Consider the following 22780-nt stretch of genomic DNA (forward strand, 5'->3'; position numbering starts at 1 on the left):
TTTCTATGTCTGTGTATGTGGTTTATAGCTCTAGTTTGCAGTTGTCCACTAATAGCACATCCTGTTGGTTTCTTTGTGGTGGGGGCATGGTTTGACGATGTCATACTGTCTGTGGTATAATTGTACAGGAGGCTGCAGATGGGGCACCACCTTGTGAGGGGGAACTGTGTGGGTTCAGGTTCATGCACACTGGTTCTATTTCCGTCCTACTGTAAGGTTTCCATCCACTGCAACTTGAAAGAAAGCAGAGCAACAGAGCGTCGGTTTGGAGTTTTGTGTTACTGTGTCATTGTGAGCGCCGTGGAAATCAATGCATAATGAAAAGCAGCTTTTTATAGAACCCTGTCTATGCAATCATTGGCCCGAAACCATTGGCTACAGCCACGTTGGAAGTCGTCCATGCTATTGATAGAGACTTGGACATGGTCTGGACAATTTTGATGCTGAGTGTTGCTGCGAAAAGGCTGTGTTTTTTATTAGAAAACACAACGCATGTGTTTTCTAGTCACTAAACAGGGAACAAGCTCACCTTTCTCCCCTCATCTCTAATTCAGTCCCACGCAGCGGCTTTAGCTAGCCTAGCGACCATCCCTGAAGCAGCATCCCTGCATGCAATACGGGGGGCTCTGGGATAACACACTGGCAGACAGACTGAGACCAATGCTGGGCTGTAGCAAATTGCACAACCCCTGACTAGAATACTAATGGCAACATCAATACGGTACTCCCAGACAGCTACGGCAGGAGTAGGGACTCTTTCTCAGCTCCTCATGATGAAATATGATTTAGAAAACACAACATGTCTGGTCGACTGACAGCTCTGAAAGAGCAGTGCTGCTGTGGGCCAGGGTGGCACAGTGTTATTACCATATGACAGGAGCTGTATACAGCATGTGGCATTTGTGTGGGCCTGTTGCTACGCAGGTTTGGGTATGCGTGGGGGAAAGTAGCAGTGACAGTCCTTCTACTTACAGAGAAGCTGTAAAAGTGGCAGTGCAGCGGATGTCTGGCTGTGAAGGTTGATACTGTAGCCGCGTCTGTGATCATTATTCACACATGTCATTTAGCCTTGGTCCTCATTATGTTAAACAACACAAGGCTACTGCAGACTACATATATCAAATCTGACATGCTGGCATTTGAACTATGTGATTAGTCCGATTCAATGAAAGTTTGATTAATGGTGTATACCTTATTACATCCTTATTGAATAATAATCCAAGTTAACAAAGTAACAACTATAAAAAGGCCCTCATGATCTCACTTATTTGATATAACTAGCTAACAAAATCACAAAACGTCATCCCATCCCCTATCCTCCACATGTTGTGGTGCATCCAGATGCCCTTTGGTTGGCTTGGTGCCCTTACGGTTGTGTGACTGGCTGCAACACACATTTCCTACAAAACCCATTTGGATGAATCCTGTGGCTATCATAAACAGCCCAGGAGCTAGAATACAATGGTTTACAGGTGTTGGTTGCAGTGTGATTTGGAAAAAAACGATTCTACCAAATGTGTACGGTAAAGCCCTACCAAAATAGTGTGACCAAAAATAATGAGTAAGCATTATGTTCAGAATGAATGAAAAAGAGTAATGTTCCACTTCTGTGACAGCACATCATATAAAGCCTGTATATCTGAAACCACTGTAGGCTGATACAAACTTGAACTATGCATAGGCCTAATTCATTAGATTCCCATTTCCTGTGCTGAGAAGCTAGTAGGCCTGCTGTATCCTATGTGATCTTAAGATATTTCTCCCTCATGCCAAACGCAAACAGCATGATTTGCCACCCAATGAATTGTATTCTAAGAAGACATTTCATGCCTTGTACATTAGACAACAACACTAGTGCATACACATGTTAACCTAACTTAGAATGTGCTTCGCTCATAGTCTACATGTCTCTTTCCAATTCGCAGTGTGCATAGAAATAATCATCCGTTAGAATCTGACCTGATATTGGAGGAGAATTCTGAGGTTGAAATCAAATTATTTCCTTGGATGCACTGAGTGGAACATATTTTCCGAGGGCTGGACCTCTTCACATGACATGAGTGTATAAACTAGTAACAGTATATCATGCCTGATTATGATTTTTGTTTGTTTTTATTGTCATTTTTCGAGGTTCACAGAAACAAACCACATCTTCTTCTTTAAAAAATAACGAATATTTGTATACACATAATGCATTTACTATGTACATTTTAATACATTAGGGTATTTTTTTCTTTTGCACAGCAAAGATATGACATTTATGTTTATGAGAACATAGAGGAGACGATGTACATAATTCAATGTAATGCTCGACTGAATTCCACAACAGTGCAAAAAAAGAACAGGAAAGCCTCCTGAAAGAAGAGTGAATGACTTCTCATTCAACCCATTGAGCCAATAAGGAAACGTGCATTCAAAATGGAATGTTACATAATTCTGGACAATATTGTTGAAGAAAAGTGGCATTTCCATGAGGAAACAAGTTGGGTAAAAAACAAGCTCTAAAACAAATGTTTTAAATGAAAGAGTTGGGAATCAGAGAGGTATAGCCTGCACCATTGTCCTGATGCGCAGAGCGCGTTAACGGGTCCTGTCGTCTCCAGAACGGACATGCATGATGCCTCTGTGATCACCTCCCCCCAAAATATCTTAAATAAACGGTGTGTCTTTCAAGTTGTGCATGTTTCGTCCAGAATCGTTGTAACATACAGTCTTTACTGTATCCTTTCAAGTTGGTGAGGAGGAGGCACAATACTACAGGCATTACACTCTCCTTAAAATTGACAGCACAACAAAATAAAGTCAGAAATTGTTTTCAATACATGCAGGAAAAATGCATGGACTTATTCAACCGATTTCCTGCATTTTCCCCTCCTCGAATCCGTTAGAAATCGAGACGGGCTCCTGGTTGCTTTCTATGGAGGACTCGCTGCCCGTACTCTCCCCAGAGAGTAGCCGGGTAACTCTAAGGTCCGCTTTTAGTGTTTGCACGTCATTGCCTATGCTCATCTCTCCAAGGTCGTTGATAATCTGCGACAGCTCCTGTTTACTACCGTTGCCCACACCATCCTCCTCCGTGTCCAGGATGTCCTCGCACTCAAAGTGCATCGCCTTCTCCTCCTTCTCCTCCCCGACCAAGTCCTCTGTGATGGAGCCCAGTTTCGGCGCGCTCCTGCTGCGCTCCACCGGGGGCTTGTAATAACACTGTCCGTTCAGAAGCTTCCTCAGAGGGACCAGGGGGATCGTTTGCTCCCCTATGAACTGTTGTTGCTGATGCCTGGCGTCGTCTCTTCGCTTTAGTCTTTTGAACTCAGCCAGAGCCGTCGCCGAAGTCTGGTACAAGAGGAGCGCCATGGCCTTCGCCTTCTCCGGCTTGGACACGAGCACGGCGTGGCACCGCAGCATGACCGCCTTGTGTTTCATCTCGTGTCGGTATATCCAAGCGAACATCTTGGGTAGTCTGGGGTCGGCCACGCAGTAGGTTATCCGGTGCAGTAAGTACAAGTGTCCCGGTCTCCTCGCCTTGTCGTCCACATGCACCATCCGGATGCCCTGGGAGCTGATGGTCAGTTTCATCTTGGTCCCGTTCTTGCCCATTTCGCTCTTGCCCCAGATCTTGCTCACGGCCACGTCCGTGCACCCTTCTCCCTTCGACTGGATGGTGGTGGCGTTGCCCAGATAGAGGACCGTGTACGTCGGGTCCTCGCTGGTGATTTTGACCTTTTTCCTTTTGGACTTGAACATACTGCCCACCCTGTTCAGAGCGCTCTCCGGGCAAGACTTGGCGAAGGAGGTCAGCGCAGAGTAGTTCAAACTCACGGCATAACCCTGCTTCTGTTTCGACTGTTTATCTTCCTCTATCAGGTCGAACTTGTTCTTCTTCCAAGGCAGCATTATATGGTCGTGTCCTGAACGGACCAATACAATTGACAACTGTAATTAGTTTTATTGCTCCTAAGTGTTATCTTCGTATTATCGTTTTTCCATAAATAAGCTAGTCCACAATAACAAATGGCGAGGTGACCGTGTACTTCGTTTGTTCATCCTCTGAAGTGCCGCTCTCCATCTCTCTTATCCTAGCGCACACAGGTGGAGCAGCGATGTGAGTCTGCTGAGAGAAGCGTCGTCTACAGTGGATATATACTGGGTGAAACCATTCCGTTGTGTCTGAGGGGGGACGTCTACAGTGGATATATACTGGGCGAAACCATCTCGTTGTGTCTGAGGGGGACGTAGAGGGAGGGATGGAATAGACCAAAGCCAAATATCTCTCCCTGGAGGACGCAGTTTTTCTCAGTGTGCACTTGACTTGACTAGGTTGAACATAGGAAGTAAAAGAAAGGAATAATATAGAGTAAAAAATAAATTCTCTTTTTCTATGCGATCTATAAATTGAAACTTTAGCATTTGCCTTCAATTCTTCCATTTCTATGGAGGACATACATTTCGTCATATCAATTAAGGAAAGAAAAAACAGAAACACACTGGGAAAACAGAACTGTTACAATGCAAGTAGTATTAAGAATAATGATGCTTTACTGACAGATTTACAATAACAAAGTAAAACTGGTTTGCTGTTGTTCTCCTATATCCTGAACAATTGTTTCATGCTGCCATCTGTCGGCGATAGCAGTGATGCGGCTGCATAACGTGTCCGTACTCCACGAGCATAGGGGAACTCTCTTTGGTGGCTTATATTTCACTGAATGCATATTTCAGTGTTGCACACAGCTTTAGGAACGTACCAAAAACATTACTGGGCACATTTTTATACGCGATTTTAACAGTGATATATAGATATAGATATATACAATTGTTCAATAACAGCCAAAATAAATTGTATAATGATATTCAAATAAAGAATAACTATTCTAAACGACTAAGCTTTTCTCTCTTTTTTTTTTTACAGAAATTCTGGTACGTTCCGCTTCACTTCCGGTTCTCTAGCGACAACAACTTTCACACATGGCGACGGGGCGCCGTAACTGTGCTGTTTAACTTGTTGTCCTTTTAAGTTCACAGCACGTGCAGCTTTGTGGAGTTTGACAACCTTAAACTCACACCAACAATGAGTAAGAAGAAGTCTGGTGGAGTGGGAAGAGCGCTGGTCAAGGACAGACTCAACGCAAGTCGAGGGAAGAAGAGGGGCGATTCTTGGGTATGAATCATCATGGCTATATCCCAAAATCAGAGAAGTGTTTTTAATTTTGTGGTGATTGATTTCTGGCACTCATACAGTGGCGGACTCAGGCTGTTTGAAGGGCAGGGGGGGGCGAAAAGAAAAAAAGGGCACCTACTGCACAACATGGGACCCCATCTGTGCACATGGTCAAGTTTAGACCATTGGAAGGGCAGCCAATACGGCACATCCTCTAATTTTACCACTCAAAAGGGCACTTTAGTGCGACGTTTTTCAACTGTGGGGGCACATGGTCAAGTTTAGACCATTGGAGGGGCACCAATAGGGCACGTCCTCTCATTTTCGCCACTCAAAAGGGCATTTTTGCCACTCAAAAGGGCATTTTTGCCACTCAAAAGGGCACTTAAGAGAGACGTTTTTCAACCGTGGGGGCACCAGGAGAGGCGGTCGCCCCCCTTGAGTCCGCCAGTGCACTCATATATCATATATTGAAGGTTAATTCGATTTAATTTCCAGCTCCACACCAGTGAACTGAACGATGGCTACGATTGGGGTCGCCTCAACCTCTGTTCAGTCACCGAACAGAGCTCCATGGATGACTTCCTTGCCACTGCGGAGATGGCAGGGACAGAGTTTATTGCAGGTAGATAATATTCCTCCGTCATGGTTAGTGATGCGAGATATAAAGACACATCATCTACCAGCATGCCTCGAGTTATGTTGTTAAATTAACATCATATGTTTTCTCAGAGAAGCTCAACATCAAATTCGTGCCAGCGGCAGCTCGTGCAGGCTCACTCTCAACAGAGGAGACCTCAGCGCTGAAGAAGCTCCAAGAGGAGAATATGAAAGCCCTTAGAATTCCACGTCGGTAAGCATAATAGTTTCTTTCAGATAAGCTGTCTTGTCTAACCATCCCTACATGTCTTGTTCTTTGCAGTGAACTAGGCTGATGTTTCCGTATCAATCTTCATAACAGATAAAAACAAATGAGACATTGATTGGCATTAGCTTTTTAATGTGATAGATATTGATGTGATAGATATCGATGTGATAGATATCGATGTGCTATTGCAGTATCTTTTTTTGCCTCCACATTAAAGGCCCCAATGGGATGAGAACACCAGCTCAGAAGCCCTTCAGCAAGCAGAGAGGGATAGCTTCCTAGAATGGAGACGAAGTCTTGCGGTGTATGTAACCCAACCCTTTGATTGAATCTAAATCCTAGTGCACATAGTATTTCTACAGTGTGTGTAATCTGTCACCTAATGTGTGTCTGTTCTTTTGGTCTGAAAGGCTGGAAGAAGAACATAAATTAATTCTCACCCCATTTGAGAGGAATTTGGATTTCTGGAGACAGCTTTGGAGAGTCATTGAGAGGAGGTAGGAAGCAGAGCGTGGTCATATCTGAGTGTCAGTTCTTTTCTCCGTTTGAAAATAAGGATGTTGATTTGTGAATAATTTTCCCTTGTGTGACAGTGGTAACGTTTTGAATTCTTCCTTCTCAGTGACGTTGTTATTCAGATTGTTGATGGCAGGAACCCTTTGCTGTTTCGTTGCCCTGACCTGGTAAGTAAGATGACCTCCACTAAGGTTGTCAACTAAAAATGCTTGAAATATTTCAAACGTCATTGATATTTTCATCATCTGAAGATAACGCAAGTCATTTGTTGTGGATGTGGGGCTACAGTACTAGGGTGGGATTGACAATTTGCCCTACAGAACTGATGGCTGGGGAAACCCTGGTGTAGGCCAATTTCACTAATTTTTTCCTGGTGTTTTTAGGAGTGCTATGTGAAGGAGGTGTCCCAGTACAAGGTGAACATGATACTGGTCAACAAAGCAGACCTGCTGACCCGGGAGCAGCGGCGGGTCTGGGCCAGACACTTTCAGAAAGAGGGTCTGCAGGCTGTGTTCTGGTCTGCTCTAGCAGAGAACGAAAGGTTGGAGGCAGAGGAGAAGGTAAGGAGTCAGTCTGTTTTGGTTAAGGGAAAGCAGTTTGCTTATTGTTTGGATGCACACACACACAGGAGGATGAATTACCAATAAGATGAAAGTCCTCATGTGATGAAACAGTGTTGTTTGTCTCTCAAATAAATAAGAAATAAAAATTAGTGTTGTTCCGATACCGATACTAGTATCGGCATGGCCACCGATACGCACAAAAATGCTGGTATCGGTATCGGCGAGTACTTTACAAAAACTTTACGAGTTTTACAAAGGTTTTGAGCAGTGCCAGACTAAGTGTTAGCAATAATTTTACATCGAGGTGAGTATGCGGCTCAAAAAACATGTTTTTTCAAACGCCGTGGTATCGGATCGGTACTCGGTATCGGCAAGTACTGCACGGTCAGGTATCGGTATCGGTATCGGGATCAAAAAATGGTATCGGAACAACACTAATAAAAATGAAGGTATTTTATTTTCCATGGAATAATGAACTGACTACTCAATTTGCTTTGTGTGATGTCCCCATCCTCAACCCTGATCCTATAGGGAACGGAACTGGAGGACCAGGAGGACGAACAGCAAGACGAACAGAGTGACGAAGGCATGCCAGACAATGCAGAAGACGAGGGCATGCCAGACAATGATGTTTCAATACAAAAAAGAGGAAGAGGGGACGTGGATGATGATGATGATGATGATGAAGAGGGGGAGGAGGAGGAGGAGGACAGGGAGAGCGGCATGGAGGAAGAGCAGCAGAGAGGGAAGCAGTTTAAAGCCTGTGTAGAAGAGGAGGACACAGACAGCAGCTCATCTGATGAAGAGGAGGGTATAGACTCCACTGGTTCTACCTTCCACAACTCGAGTCGTTTGCTGCAGAAAGACGAGCTGCTGTCGGTGTTTAAGTCAGCCCACTCTGGGCCTAAGCTTAAAGAGGGTCAGATCACCGTGGGACTGGTGAGTAAGGCTACACACTGATCCACACACTGGTTATCACTACATCCATGCTGTCAACACCAGCTCATGTTAGAGGAATGATTATCACATTCTTGTTTCATGGGTATTTATTTGGGATATCGCAACCAATTCTTATTGATGTCGTCTCAACAGGTTGGTTATCCTAATGTGGGCAAAAGTTCCACCATCAACACCATTATGAGAAATAAAAAGGTGTCGGTTTCAGTCACACCTGGGCACACCAAGCACTTCCAGGTAAAGGGCACACCCAGCACTTCCTGATCTACCAGGTGAGAAAATTCCTCATTTTGTAATGGTATTAGGAGGGCTAACCTTTGATGCCTGTGTGTTCCAGACGCTGTTTGTGGAGCCAGGCCTTTGTCTGTGTGATTGTCCCGGCCTTGTCATGCCCTCCTTTGTGTCCACTAAAGCTGAGATGATCTGTTGTGGGATCCTGCCCATCGACCAGATGAGAGACTGCGTGCCGGCTATCTCTCTCATATCCTTCACTTTACCACCCCTCTGCACTACTCTGCTGCCTCATCACTTACGCCCAGTTGGTGTTGAACAGTTGAATCAAACGGAGCTTTACAACTTCCTTTGTTATGATTAATACCTTCTAATTGTCATACCTTCATATTGTCTAAGTAGCAACCTTCTTAAATTGATAATTTATTCATTTTCTCTTTTCCTTGCTGTGTAATTGTTATATTTATCTGTAAAAACTGAATGGGAAATGAAGATCACAATAATGTATTGCTCAGGTAAATTAGTTTTCAGATAGTTGATTTGCTGTTCAGTGTGGTTGAGCCCTTAACAGGCTGGTTACGTGTGTCAGACAATCCCTCGTGACGTGTTGGAAGGAACCTATGGTATCAACATCATCCGCCCACGAGAGGACGAGGATCCAGACCGTGTACCCACCTATGAGGAGCTGCTAATGGCCTACGGATGTAAGACCACAGGCTTACAGCACTGTGCAGTGCAGAACAGTAGAATACCAGGGAGACATAGCCCAAAACCTGAGGAAAATTGAGGGTCTCATGTTCAAATCTGACCCATGACACCAGAGGAACTCAACATAGTAATGAAGTTACAGCAAATCACGAACACTGTTATTTTCTCTTCTTTCTCAGACATGAGGGGCTTCATGAACGCACACGGCCAGCCCGACGGGTCACGATCAGCCCGCTACATCCTCAAGGATTACGTCTGTGTAGGTTCACCGTCTACATTTCCTCTGTGTATTTCTGTGCTGTACATATAAGCCTGTGAATCTGAGCAGTGTTGTTATCAAATGTGTTAGGTAGCTTGTCTGTTCAGCCACTCTAACATGTTGTTGTTTCTGACCACCTCCAGGGGAAGCTCCTGTATTGCCACCCTCCTCCCAACTACAACAGTGAAGACTTCCAGCCCCAGCATAGAAAGTTCCAGTACGACGAGACAGACGGTGAGGACCCCAGCAAGACAGCAGGCAAACGCCGGAACATCAGGAGGATCGAGAATATGGTCGACAAGAACTTCTTTCATCAGGTAAAGCATCTCTGAGGAAGTCTAGGATGGCAAGTAAATATTTTTTGATGCTGTTTCAAATGTGGAAAATAGATATTTATTGTCATGGTCATACAAACTGATTGTAGCTCCTTGACTTAAGAGAGGAGCATTCAGGGGGCGCTTAGGTGGCGTAGCGGGTTAAGCGTTGACCATGTAACCGCAGGGTCCCCGGTTCGATTCCGGTCGGGGACATATCCTGCATGTCATCCCTCCTCTCTCACCCATCCTTCCTGTCAAATCTCTACCATCTCTGTCACACCAAAAAAAAAAAAAAAAGAGAGGAGCATTCTGATATTGACCCAGTTGTTATGCCATCTTTGTTGCAGAATAATGTGCGGGCGCTCACCAAAGGGGTCCAGCATTTCATGGGTTACAAGCCAGGGAACGGCCCTGTAGGCAACCCTGAGACCCCTGGCTCCAAGCCCCCTGTAGGCAAGCCCTGGAAGAAACACGGCAACAGGAACAAGAAGGAGAAAGTGCGCAGGCTCACTGGGCACTTAGATGCCTGATGAATCTATGAACTGCTTGAAATCACTGATAATATGGAGTGGAATAGAGTATTAAACACCAAGGGCAATTCTACAGTAATGAGTACTTTTGTGTTTTGTGCCTTGATGGTCTTCATTAACCTCCATTATGCAGTATGGTGAATCTGGAATAGGTTGTCTTTTGATATAAAGACTAAAGTTTTTTTTTACCAAGGTGCTGTGCATTGTCTCAACAGTACCATACAGACGTCATCAAGCAGTGCAGTACATTCCACTATTTTATATTATTATCATGTGGTCGTTTTTGTGTTGTGCAACCAATCTCACAAAACGTATCAAACATGGTGAATTATCCAGATTACATTGATTTGTAAGGAGGTCATTCAAATTTTAATACAGCTTCTGCGTCTCTGTTTTTAAAAAAAAATAAGAAGAAAGGAAACATACAAGACTACTGTGTTTAATAGACGATAATTAGTTGGCATCACTAACTGGACAGTCTTGTAATCTGTTTATATACAGTTGTGGATGAATGTCTTTGAAATAAGGCAACAACACGTAACTTAAATAAATGGTGATATATTTGAGTGTATTTGTGTAAATCGTTATTTGCCATGGTTTATCATTATTTATCTTAATTTGTAATGCTCACCACACCTAGAGGTTATTATATTAGACCTATTACATTAACAGTAGCCAAATATAAAGTTAAATAATAAGAATAACTTATTTGTATAGCGCTTATCCTGCAAACGTTGTAAAAAATATATTATATATACAGGTGCTGGTCATATAATTAGAATATCATCAAAAAGTTGATTTATTTCAGTAATTCCATTCAAAAAGTGAAACTTGTATAATGTATACATTCATTCCACACAGACTGATATATTTCAAGTGTTTATTGCTTTTAATGTTGATGATTATTACTGACTAATGAAAACCCCAAATTCAGTATCTCAGAAAATTTGAATATTACTTAAGACCAATACAAAACAAGTAAAAAAAAAAAAAAATTGTTGGCCAACTGAAAAGTATGAACATGGAAAGTATAAGCATGTACAGCACTCAATACTTAGTTGGGGCTCCTTATGCCTGAATGACTGCAGCAATGCGGCATGGCATGGAGTCCATCAGTCTGTGGCACTGCTCAGGTGTTATGAGAGCCCAGGTTGCTCTGATAGTGGCCTTCAGCTCTTCTGCATTGTTGGGTCTGGCGCATCGCATCTTCCTCTTCACAAAGGTCAGGCGAGTTTGCTGGCCAATTAAGAACAGGGATACCATGGTCCTTAAACCAGGTACTGGTATCTTTGGCACTGTGTGCAGGTGCCAAGTCCTGTTGGAAAATGAAATCTGCATCTCCATAAAGTTGGTCAGCAGCAGGAAGCATGAAGTGCTCTAAAACTTCCTGGTAGACGGCTGCGTTGACCCTGGACCTCAGAAAACACAGTGGACCAACACCAGCAGATGACATGGCACCCCAAACCATCACTGACGTTGGAAACTTTACACTGGACTTCAAGCAACGTGGATTCTGTGCCTCTCCTCTCTTCCTCCAGACTCTGGGACCTTGATTTCCAAAGGAAATGCAAAATGTACTTTCATCAGAGAACATAACTTTGGACCACTCAGCAGCAGTCCAGTCCTTTTTGTCTTTAGCCCAGACGAGACGCTTCTGACGCTGTCTCTTGTTCAAGAGTGGCTTGACAAAAGGAATGCGACAGCTGAAACCCATGTCTTGCATACGTCTGTGTGTGGTGGTTCTTGAAGCACTGACTCCAGCTGCAGTCCACTCTTTGTGAATCTCCCCCACATTTTTGAATCGGCTTTGTTTCACAATCCTCTCCAGGGTGCGGTTATCCCTATTGCTTGTACACTGTTTTCTACAACATCTTTTCCTTCCCTTCGCCTCTCTATTAATTTGCTTGGACACAGAGCTCTGTGAACAGCCAGCCTCTTTAGCAATGACCTTTTGTGTCTTGCCCTCCTTGTGCAAGGTGTCAATGGTCGTCTTTTGGACAACTGTAAGGTCAGCAGTCTTCCCCATGATTGTGTAGCCTACAGAACTGGACTGAGGGACCATTTAAAGGCGTTTGCAGGTGTTTTTAGTTAATTAGCTGATTAGAGTGTGGCACCAGGGGGTCTTCAATATTGAACCTTTTCACAATATTCTAATTTTCTGAGATACTAAATTTGGGGTTTTCATTAGTTGTCAGTAATAATCATCAAAATTAAAAGCAATAAACACTTGAAATATATCAGTCTATGTGGAATGAATGTATACATTATACAAGTTTCACTTTTTGAATGGAATTACTGAAATAAATCAACTTTCTGATGATATTCTAATTATATGACCAGCACCTGTATATTATAATAAAAAAGAATCAACTTATCTTGTAAAATGTGTATAGCTGTAATTCGCTATGCCCTGATCCACGTCGCTCCATGTGTGATTGCAGTGAAGTCGCACCCGAGGGCACAAGGCGCACTTCATACCTGTGCTGAGTGGAGAACACCTGCGCACAGTCGCGCTAGAGGAAGAAGCGCTTGGTTAGCAGAGTATTCCACGTACGGTTCTGCAGCTGATGCGATTTACACATCATTGTAGCGATATGGGAACATACACAGTACCCTTAGAAGAGCAGAACAAACTCCATCTCCTTTTGGACTTGAATTATTGGTGGCGCCATTGCTTCTCAGACAGACAGAAAGTTTACATCCCCATCGGACTAAGTCTGTGTTCTGCGCTACTTTTGTTGGTGTCATCCTTTTCGTAAGTAGGTGGACGATTTCGCATAATGAGTGCATGCAGTTGCAGTTGCAGTTGCTGCATGACGTTGATTTTTTTTAACAATCGTTTGTCCTAACTTGTTTAAGTGTTATAGCCTTTCGGAGGTGCAGAATGCGGGACAGAAATTCAAGCAACGAAGCGGCTGGTTCCTTCTACTGCTTTCTTGGAAATGTGTGCAATGTAGTCGGGGCTATTCTCGCCAACCAGCTGGCTCTTCAGGTGAGAACACATCTGACCTGTAGGGTCTCCACTCTCCAGCTTGTAAAGAAACATGCATAAGGCCTTTTTAAATGATACTGCATACTGTAGTCTACCACCTCCATCTTCCACTTTGATTTGCTTTATAGGTCTTAATGGGTGGTTTTATGGCTGCTGTCGATGCTGTTCATTTCATGTCCATCTTATTCCCAATATGCTTGTGTTGGAACTCCAGAACAGGTAAGAGGAGCTGAGAGCATTTGACCTTTCAAGGATTCCTTGTTATCCCACGCAACACACACACACTTCCCTCAAAGGAGTGCCTACATTATAAATGCCATGGATGTACATCTAGTGGCTTTGAATTCTGTGTGTAGAGACAATTGTTTGTGCTGTAGACCCATGGCTGGACGTTCTCTTTGTTTCCTGTCATTCAAACCTTTAATCATAGGACAGGATACACTATCTATCTCAATATATTTACACAGGCAAAATACAGCTCAGAGCTGTGTGAGATGTCCTATGAAGCCTAACACTATTCAAATAAGTCTGAACAAGAGTTCTCAGATGCCAGTTAGATGCCAATAAAGTGCAAACCTAACCGGCAATGCGCACCAGTTATCACAGTACACTATCACAATAAACCTGTAGCCTACTGACGGAAACAATTCCAATGAAACCCGCAAACCTTGCACACCTTTCCACTTCCCTCAGAGAAGAGACTGTGGATGATGCGGAAACGGAGGAGGCAGAATTTCTTTGCTGTGTCTTTGCTACTGTTGGTTGTGGTGGGAGGAGGGAGTTACCTGAACTCCAGAGCCAGCCTTTTGCCAGCAGACAGGCCCTTCACTGGAAGGATACTCCTCAATTACCTCCTGCAAGTAAGTACAATACATTGTGTGTATGTATGTGTGTGTGTGTGTGTGTGTGTGTGTGTGTGTGTGTGTGTGTGTTGTTTTCACCGGTTAAAAGCGAAATATTCTGTCTCATTGAGCAGGACAACGCTGAAGTCCTGGGCTACGTGCTTGGCCTGCTGTCTTTTGTCATTGCCTGGACCTCCAGGTTCCCTGCACTCTCTAGAGCAGTGAGTGACACCTCACCATATCGTATTGCTCATTCATGCTTGAGTTTCTATGTGTTCCATGTTTTGGCACAAAAGCACCAAAGTGTAGTGGATGTGTCATTTCAAAAAGCACACCCATGCATACAACAATGTGTGAAGCACTTCAATCTCTTGTGTTTTAGCACAGAGGGGAGATGAGTTCAAAGGTTCATGTGTTCTCTGCAACGCTGTGCTCCCTGGCTGGTGTCCTCTACACCTCTGCCATATTGCTCTACGATATCGAGTATGAGTTTGTCCTGAGAGCCATGCCATGGCTACTGACGTCAACGTGCTGTGCAGCTCTGGACCTGGCTGTATCCTTCCTCACCTTTATGAGCGGCACTCCTCAGCATACAGTATGGATAGAATCGTGAGTGTAGAATTATAAGGTTCTATCTCAATTTTTGGTCAACATTTTTGACATAATCTGATCCATTAGGTGTTTATTAATGCCTGTGTCGTGTTATTTTTAAAATGTTGAAATGTTTTAGTTGGTAATTAATAAAATACAAAGGTTCCATCTCACAAAACATAATGGAATGTAAAAACTTTGACGCTCAATGTCTCTGAACTACCCTAAACGGAGATAGAACCTTATACCGGTAATTCTCAGCTCACGGAATATCAGTACATTTCCATGAATGACTAAGGCCAATTTGACTTGATCCTCCCACCATCCTGCTTCCAGTGCAGTTGTGATTGTGCCCACCTTAACCGTAGCCTATCAGATTGTGGTCCTCTCCTGGTGCAGAAGGGGTGCTGTCAGCACTAGGCAGCAGTCTGGAGGGTGTACTCCAGACACAGAGAGCCTCCTGGGGGACTCCTCCTCCTCCTCCTCCCCTTCTCAGAACAGCCCCAGGACAAAGACCCACAAGAAACACACAGTAGGTCTTTGGCGACTACTGTCCTGAAAGTCTATTATGCCTGTGTAGAAAAATGGGCTTAAGAAATATTGTATGCTTTTTTCATACGTCAATTTTTCTTATTCCCATGCTCTTTATTGTTTTGCTCATACTCTTGATTTGCTCATTCTGTCCTATTTTTTGCCTTGGTCTCATGTTTAAAATAAAAATATTAAATATGACTCCCTTTCCCTCATAAGTTGGGCTTGGATGGGGCTCCTCCCCACGCTCCTTCAAACAATAATAGTCTCACTAAGATGACTGACATGGGACACTACATGGAGGTCAACATTCAGCCTGTGAGACAGGTGAGCAAATATAACATATCCACATGTAAAGTATACCAAGTGACACACTGTAAACCGATGTTCCATGGGATTGAAGTCTAATTCAAGTCTTCCGACCACTCCCCCTGAATTAGAAGATGCTCTTCTCTGCTCTTCTCCTTTATTCCCTGCAATTTGATGACATCTTGTCCCAGAGACCATTTGGTTGTGTTTAGCAGGTGTGTCTAAAGGAGGTAACTCTCTCCCGGGAGGGGGCGTCGAAGAGCCAGCCCCTCAAGAGGACAGTGCGGGTGGTGAGAGTGGACGAGACATGCTTCTTGGATTCATCCTCTGACGCGTCCTCGTCCCTCAACTCTGATCTGGAGGTCAGCACTTTTATTAACCAATGTGCCATCTCCTCATCCTTTATCAATATCTTACATTTTATACATGTATTATAGTTAGAACATCACTGTAATGGGATATGGTTGAGGTCCTTTGGAGTGTGTTGGGGGCAACAAACAATGAAGCGGTATGACCTATTAAACCAAATTGTGCCTCTAGGTGGTGCTGGTGTGTAGAGAATGGTGAATGGAGCATGTTGGGTGCTTGACTGTCTGAATATAGGCCAATTCACTGTCAAGAAATTATTGTAAAACCAGGACCTTGATCATTATGCTCTTCTGAAAGCTCCTCATTTCCAGTCTACAAGTTTACTTCTTTATACTCAGAATGCTACTCTGAACTCATTTTTTGCTTTATGGACTTTTTTTCCCCACTATTCTTGTACATTGGCATTTATAGACAACTTGTCTACCTCATGTTTAGGAAAATAGTCTACAAGGAGCGAGGGAGATGTCTTTCAGTGACCTGTAAGCAAAGCATGCAGACTGTGTCCCTCAATCGGTCACAACAATTGAATACTTGTGCTCTCTGTGGCTGTGCAGAAAGCCAAGTCTTGGAGGATGTCATTTAATCTGAAACAAAGGCAAATGGTGTGAGAGAAAACAATTGGAACTTCATACTATTCACAAAACAGGAAAAAGCAAATGATGTGAACCTCCCACAGCTTAGTGTGCTAAAGAGCAGCAGGGTCCCGAAGAGGTGTTCTGAAAGTACCGTAGTTGCCACGGTTGAATTACCGTATGTCACCATCCTTAATGTCAGTATTGACAATCACCATCTTTATGGACTGCAGATTTGTTATGATACAACCAGCCTCACCTGGTGATTCTGTTAGACTTCTAGTCACTGAGTAATATGATTGGGGGGTGGGGGCTGTTGTTCGGTTTACACACATTGTGTAATGTTTAATCTCTACAAACCATGCAATATGAACTGCCTGGAGTTCGTCTGACCCTTTGTCTTTGGGAAGTGCCATTCTTGGTCATCACAAATAACATTATATCATTATATAATACTGCACACTTGGGTTATGAAGGGCCCAGTTGTAAACGTATTGGATGAGACTAATTTGGAGAACAAATGTGCTATAGATATAAAGAAAGATATGTTAGTGGACAACCGAACAATATTGAAAGCATTTGCATAAACCATGAAGTTGAATTAAATAGTTTCAGGCTGCTTTACATATCACCATAATTGCTTTTGCATTGGAATCCCATGAGGAAATTGGAAAGGCCTTTTTCAATTTGCTGCCTGTATAAACTCACCACAGAGCTCTGTGAAATCTGGCACTGTGTCTTGCGACTTTTAAAACAAGCGCAACCACCAGAAGGGCTGGAATTCTGTTCTGCATTGTGTTTCTGGCAAATTTCTGCTGAGTGCTCGTTCTAAGCGGGGTTAGGGTGAGGCGGAGGGGTTGAGTTGTTTGAGATTTGCATTGTGTCCCGATTGTTCAGCAGTTAAAGATCTTTGATTAAAGAGCAGGGCTGGGCCAGTCTACCTCGGAAGCTGGACAAAATGGTTGCCTAGTCTATAGGGGATTGAGCACTGGCCTCTGCTATTTTGGGAGCTGTTTACGGCCTCTGTGTGATGTCTGTCGGACAGGGGCTGGCCTTGACATTTTGGACACTGAGGACAAACGAGGTGATTGGCTGAACAATAACTGTCACTCCAAACAATAACAACACTTGTCAGGTGTGCTATCGGTTGCAGTAAACTAGAGGAGTTACGCTTTGTGCTAATGAGGTTAAAGTATTCAATGTTATGTAGACAATGGTCCTAATGAATAATCTGTGTATTATTGGGGAGATCGGAGATGTGTCAGTTAAGTATACATCCCATCATTACTGTATTAACAGAACCATTGTCTTCTGTTCCAGTGGGATTTCGAGGAAGCACATGCACAGTGGAGCAAAACTCAAAAAGATCAGGAGGGAGTGGTTGAGTTTCCCCTGCAGGAATGGCCAAAGAATCCAAGGCAAGCTCCAGACCCACAGGCCTCTGCAGCTGTGACATCTCTGGAGTAGCAGAGGAGAGAGTTCTGACTGGCGGATTGTGTGACAGTGGCATGCCTGTTCCATGCATGGGTAAATGACCAGGAAATATCTTTCATCTTCATCATAATGTGTCAGATCTACATTTGGTATATATGTATATAAGGTAATAAAAGTACAAGAAAGTATTCCTCATCTCTCTTCTTCTTTAAAAAAAGAATATTATTGTAACATATAATCTAATGCTATTATTGAGTGTAATATAAGTTACTTTTTTGGAACCAACACAGACATTTCATTTGTAGTGAGAGATTGAATGACTGGGTTAAATGACTCTTGGACTGATTCTCTTTGTCAATGTGTTTGACTACAGATGCTATCAAAACTCGGGCGGCATTCACACACACACACACACACACACACACACATACATACATACACCCCCCCCCCCCCCACCTGACCCTACCCCGGCTACCCTTTTTCTTTGTGTCTTGCGCTGAACCATATTCATAGACTATACGTGTACAGCTAAAATAATGGAAAAAACAGTAGACAAAACATGACATGATTGTACAAGTTGCTGAAACTGAAATAAAAACTAAGTTTTTCGCATCGCAGACAGTTTTCCTGTAATGGGTTTGTACCACTGATAGAATGGATGACACCCAAACAGGCTTTTGCATGGACTGCACTAAATAAAGAGACCTATTAGGGATGTCACATGGAGGTCCTCTAATAAAACAATATTGCTCCCTGGCCGCCTTGCAAGGTCAAGGGGTAACTTCCTGTATTTTGGTAGTCAGGCTTGGTTATCAGGGCTGAACTGCAAAAAGACCCAAGTAAACCTGATAAGAACCAGACAAGACGTCAAGGGGCTCCTTTGTCTCCGAGTCCAGTGCCTAGCTCCTGCTCCTCTGCCTCTCTGGTCCCCATGTGTTCAACTCGCAGAACATATGGTGCCAGTCACAGGTTATAACTGATTGGCATTGGGGGGGGACTTCCTTCAGTTCTGATAATAGGACAATACATAGATTAGAGCAAACAGAACATTCTTCTAGAACATTCTTCTCCTGTCCGTTACATTTCCTTTGGTGACATATCTGCTGAAGACAAATTGGGTCTGTCAAGAAATGAGGAGTAACCAAGCAATTGCTGATATAGACTGTAGGCATTCATCATTTATTTTCATATAGCCGATTCAACAAAACATGAATTGTCAAGAATAAAAGTCCACATCTGGTATGCTCTAGACTCCAGCACATAAATAGATGCCTCCAATTAGGCAGAAAGCAGCACATACTTGCGTACTTGCAGATCGTCGAGCCTAGTCACTGCCTTGTTCTCTGATGTGTGTATTCTGATGTCATCTGAATGCTGAGCTGGCGTTACCCAGCCTCAGTGCTCTGAGGGGCCAGGCTCCGAGGTTTATTCTTTTCCCTTCTGAGACTAGAGCAAATCAAAACAAACTGTCTCGTCCATATAAATAGGTGGAATTCTGTTTGCACAACTGACTGGGAGCAAGGATTAGAACATCTGAGGCAGCAGTCGTGAATGGGGTTTCTTGTTTTTTTTTAGGATTGCCACGCACGTCACTGATTACGTGCTTTAAAAGGAATGAAAGATGTTGGATGTATTCCAGTCATTTTAAATGACTAGATGTGCTGCTCAATGTGGACTGTTTTTTGCAATATGCAAAGTGATAAATTACTCAATTGAGCCTATTTCAGTTAACTTTATTTGCTTCAAGGCAAAAGAAACATTCTTTTCTGTATTACTGTATTAGTCCCCTAGGTCCTAGCGGCAATTAGAAGGGCAATGTCAATACAGGCAGCAATAATCCAGACATTACATATACAGTAAGATATAAATAAAATATTTGGACAGTGACACAATTTCCATAATTTTGGGTCTATACGCCACCACAATGGATTTTAAATGAAACACTCGAGGAGCAATTGAAGTGCAGACTTTCCGCTTTAATTTAAGGGGTTGAATAAAAAATATTGTATGAAACGTTTAGGAATTGCTAAAAACTATTTTTAGACACAGTCCCCTATTTTAAGTGGCTCAAATGTAATTGGACAAATTAACATAATCATAAATAAAATGCTCATTTTTAATACTTTGTTGAGAATCCTTTGTAGGCAATGACTGCCTGAGGTCTGGAACCCATGGACATCACCAAATGCTTTTACTGCAGCTATCTTCAGTTGTTGTTTGTTTGTGGACCTTTCTGCCTTTAACTTTGTCTTCAGCAAGTGAAATGCATGCTCGATCAGGTTGAGATCAAGTAATTGACTCGGCCATTGTAGAATATTCCACTTCTTTGCCTTAAAAACCTCCTGGGTTGCTTTCGCAATATGTTTTGGGTCATTGTCCAACTATGCTGAATTTGTCTGAATCTGAGCAGACAGAATATCCCTAAACACTTAAGAATTCATCCGGCTGCTTCTGTCACATCATCAATAAACACTAGTGACCCAGTGCCATTGGAAGCCATGCATGCCCATGCCATCACACTGCCTCCATTGTGTTTTACAGATGATGTGGTATGCTTCAGGTCATGAGCCATTCCAAGCTGTCTTCATACATTTTACTTTCCACCATTCTGGTACAGGTTGATCTTAGTTTCATCTGTCCAAAGAACGCTGTTCCAGAACTGGGCTGACTTTTTTAGATGGTTTTTGGCAAAGTCTAATCTGGCCTTTCTATTCTTGAGGCTTATGAATGGTTTACATCTTGTGGTGAACTCTCTGTATTTGCTTTCGTGAAGTCTTCTCTTTATGGTAGACTTGGATAATGATACGTATGCCTACCTCCTGGAGACTGTTCTTCACTTGGCTGGATGTTGTGAAGGGGTTTTTCTTTACCATGTAAAGGATGCTGCATCATCCACCACTGTTGTCTTCCATGGACGTCCAGGCGTTTTTCTGTTGCTGAGCTCACCATTGCGTTTTTTTTTTTTTTTACCAAACTGTTGATTTGGCACTGTTAATTATCTGATGGATTTTTCTTGTTTGTTTGTTTTTGGCCTGTTTTACTTGCATTGAGAGCTCCTTTGACCACGTTGTGCGTTCACAGTAACAACTTCCAAATGCAAATGCCACACTTGGAATCAACTCTTTTACCAGCTTAATTGATAAAGAAATGATGAAGGAATAGCCCATACCTGTCCACGAAACAGCTTTTGAGTCAATTGTCCAATTACTTTTGGTCCCCTGAAAAAGAGGGTGCTACATATTAAAGACCTGTAATTCCTAAACCCTCCCTCCAATTTGGATGTTAATATCCTCAAATTAAAGCTGAGAGTCTGCACTTTAAACAAGGACGTGTCGTCCATATAAGCAGAGTAAGCAGTGCTTACCCAACGAAAAAATAAAAAAGGACCGTGAAAATATTAAAATAAAAGTGCATGTAACCGTTTGTTTGTTTTCATTAAAAGAGTTGTATTTTAGGTCCCAGGGCAGCAGGAGTCATTCATTTTGACGTTGCATTTTTAGCGCCACCTGCAGGAGTAAGCACTTCCTACTCTGCCTGCATTGCGTTACATTATAAGCACTTCTCTCTCTGCTTTCCCTCGCGTACATTCGAATGCGTGAAAATGGCTTTTTTATTTTTTTCCGATGCCTCAGCCCTCTGTTTAATGTGGCCAGGGTAAGCATGCTTACAGCCAATCAGTAGTTCGTTCATTCCGATAAGAGCTACTGATTGGCTCTTATCACTTTCAAGTTCACTTAACATTTCACCTCTCGCCCGGCAGAATAGCTTATGCTAGCTAGCTCAAACGATCTAAATAATAATAATCAATAAGGATAACTTGCTTGATTTTGTGAATATGGACATTACTGTCAGCGACCTAAAGGAATTTCGTAGACTGGACTGGACTGGAAAAACAGAACTACTGGCTAAATGCCGCCCGAAGCCACCGCTCACCGATCTTCACACCCAGAAAGGGAGAGTCGCTAGGGGCTACAGCAAGCCTGGTATGAGCGGTTTATATGATTTATATGATTCGCGAATCGCGAGGCTGGTGGCGATCTGTGCTTGTTTATATGGTTTGAGTACTGCTGTGCTGCTGGTTATGGCTTCTTATTTAAGACTTCCTCTGCTTATACCTTTGAATGTAGGCCTGTGCCATTGTGTTTGGAGAGAGAGCTGCTTAATCAATCGCTGAGATCGGCCTAATGTCGCTGTCCGTGCCATTGGTTCTGGACCAAAAGTGTTTGAGAGAGATAGAGAGGGAGGGTTTGTGATGTGATGTCAAGTGCCTGTGTGACAAAGTGTGAAAAGAAAGTGCATTGTGAGTTTACTATGGAGGATGGAAACCAGGCGCGGATCTATGGGTGGGCCTGGGTGGGCCTAGGCCCGCCCAGATTGACAGCTGGCCCACCCAGTCAGATTCATAAAAATACATATTTTTTCATAATAAAATATTTTTAAAGTTTAATTTTCACTAACTAACTGTAATGTGAATAGTTTTGTCTTGGAAATGATTAAAAGTATGTATTAATACTAATAATATTCAACTTCCTCTCTTACGAGTTGACCTTGACCAGTTGTTCCGTGTGCGCGCTACGATGGCTAAACAGCTAACATTGTCCCGCTTTCTTAAAAAGCCACGTCTGGAAGTCAGTGAAAATAATGAAAGTTTGGACCAGGCCTTGTCTAGAAATCTTATTTATTCGCAATAACAGATGATGACGCCACACGCCGACGTGCGGAGAGTCCGAGACAGCGCTGTAATAGTTCGGTGAAGTATATTTTTTATGAGACTTTCCAAGATTAAAACGAAGAGGGAAACATTTGTGTGGAACAACATTGTGTATGCCTTCACTGGATATAATAATATAATACAATAGAAGCACACAACTTTACACAACAATATATGTGTATACACCAGTTTACGTAAATCCCCTAATAAGCAGCGTTAGGTTTTGTAATAATGATGGATCACCACAACTGGTCCGAGCCAGGTACATGTATGATTCAACTTGAGCTTTCGGTTTGCACTGGACTGTCAACACCCACAGTTA

At 43.0% G+C, this 22780-nt stretch overlaps 2 protein-coding genes across 2 annotated transcripts; one reads left to right on the plus strand and one right to left on the minus strand.

Moving 5' to 3' along the window:
- Positions 1 to 2297: 2297 nt before the first annotated feature.
- fam43a (family with sequence similarity 43 member A) lies at positions 2298 to 3988 on the minus strand. The gene has a single exon (XM_080544615.1). The coding sequence runs from the start codon at positions 3892 to 3894 to the stop codon at positions 2848 to 2850; it is 1047 nt and encodes a 348-aa protein (XP_080400741.1). The 5' UTR covers positions 3895 to 3988; the 3' UTR covers positions 2298 to 2847.
- A 970-nt stretch (positions 3989 to 4958) lies between these two features.
- Positions 4959 to 10600, plus strand: lsg1 (large 60S subunit nuclear export GTPase 1). Its single transcript, XM_080533160.1, has 14 exons — positions 4959 to 5158; positions 5657 to 5783; positions 5891 to 6011; positions 6244 to 6330; positions 6437 to 6523; positions 6649 to 6709; positions 6926 to 7102; positions 7637 to 8044; positions 8198 to 8299; positions 8400 to 8542; positions 8873 to 8997; positions 9181 to 9260; positions 9404 to 9577; positions 9925 to 10600. The coding sequence occupies exons 1-14, from the start codon at positions 5069 to 5071 to the stop codon at positions 10105 to 10107; spliced, it is 1965 nt and encodes a 654-aa protein (XP_080389286.1). The 5' UTR covers positions 4959 to 5068; the 3' UTR covers positions 10108 to 10600.
- The last annotated feature ends 12180 nt before the right edge of the window (positions 10601 to 22780 follow it).

The sequence above is a fragment of the Nansenia antarctica genome, assembly GCF_963989245.1.
Source record: "Nansenia antarctica genome assembly, chromosome: 1".
Classification (NCBI taxonomy): Eukaryota; Metazoa; Chordata; class Actinopteri; order Argentiniformes; family Microstomatidae; genus Nansenia; species Nansenia antarctica.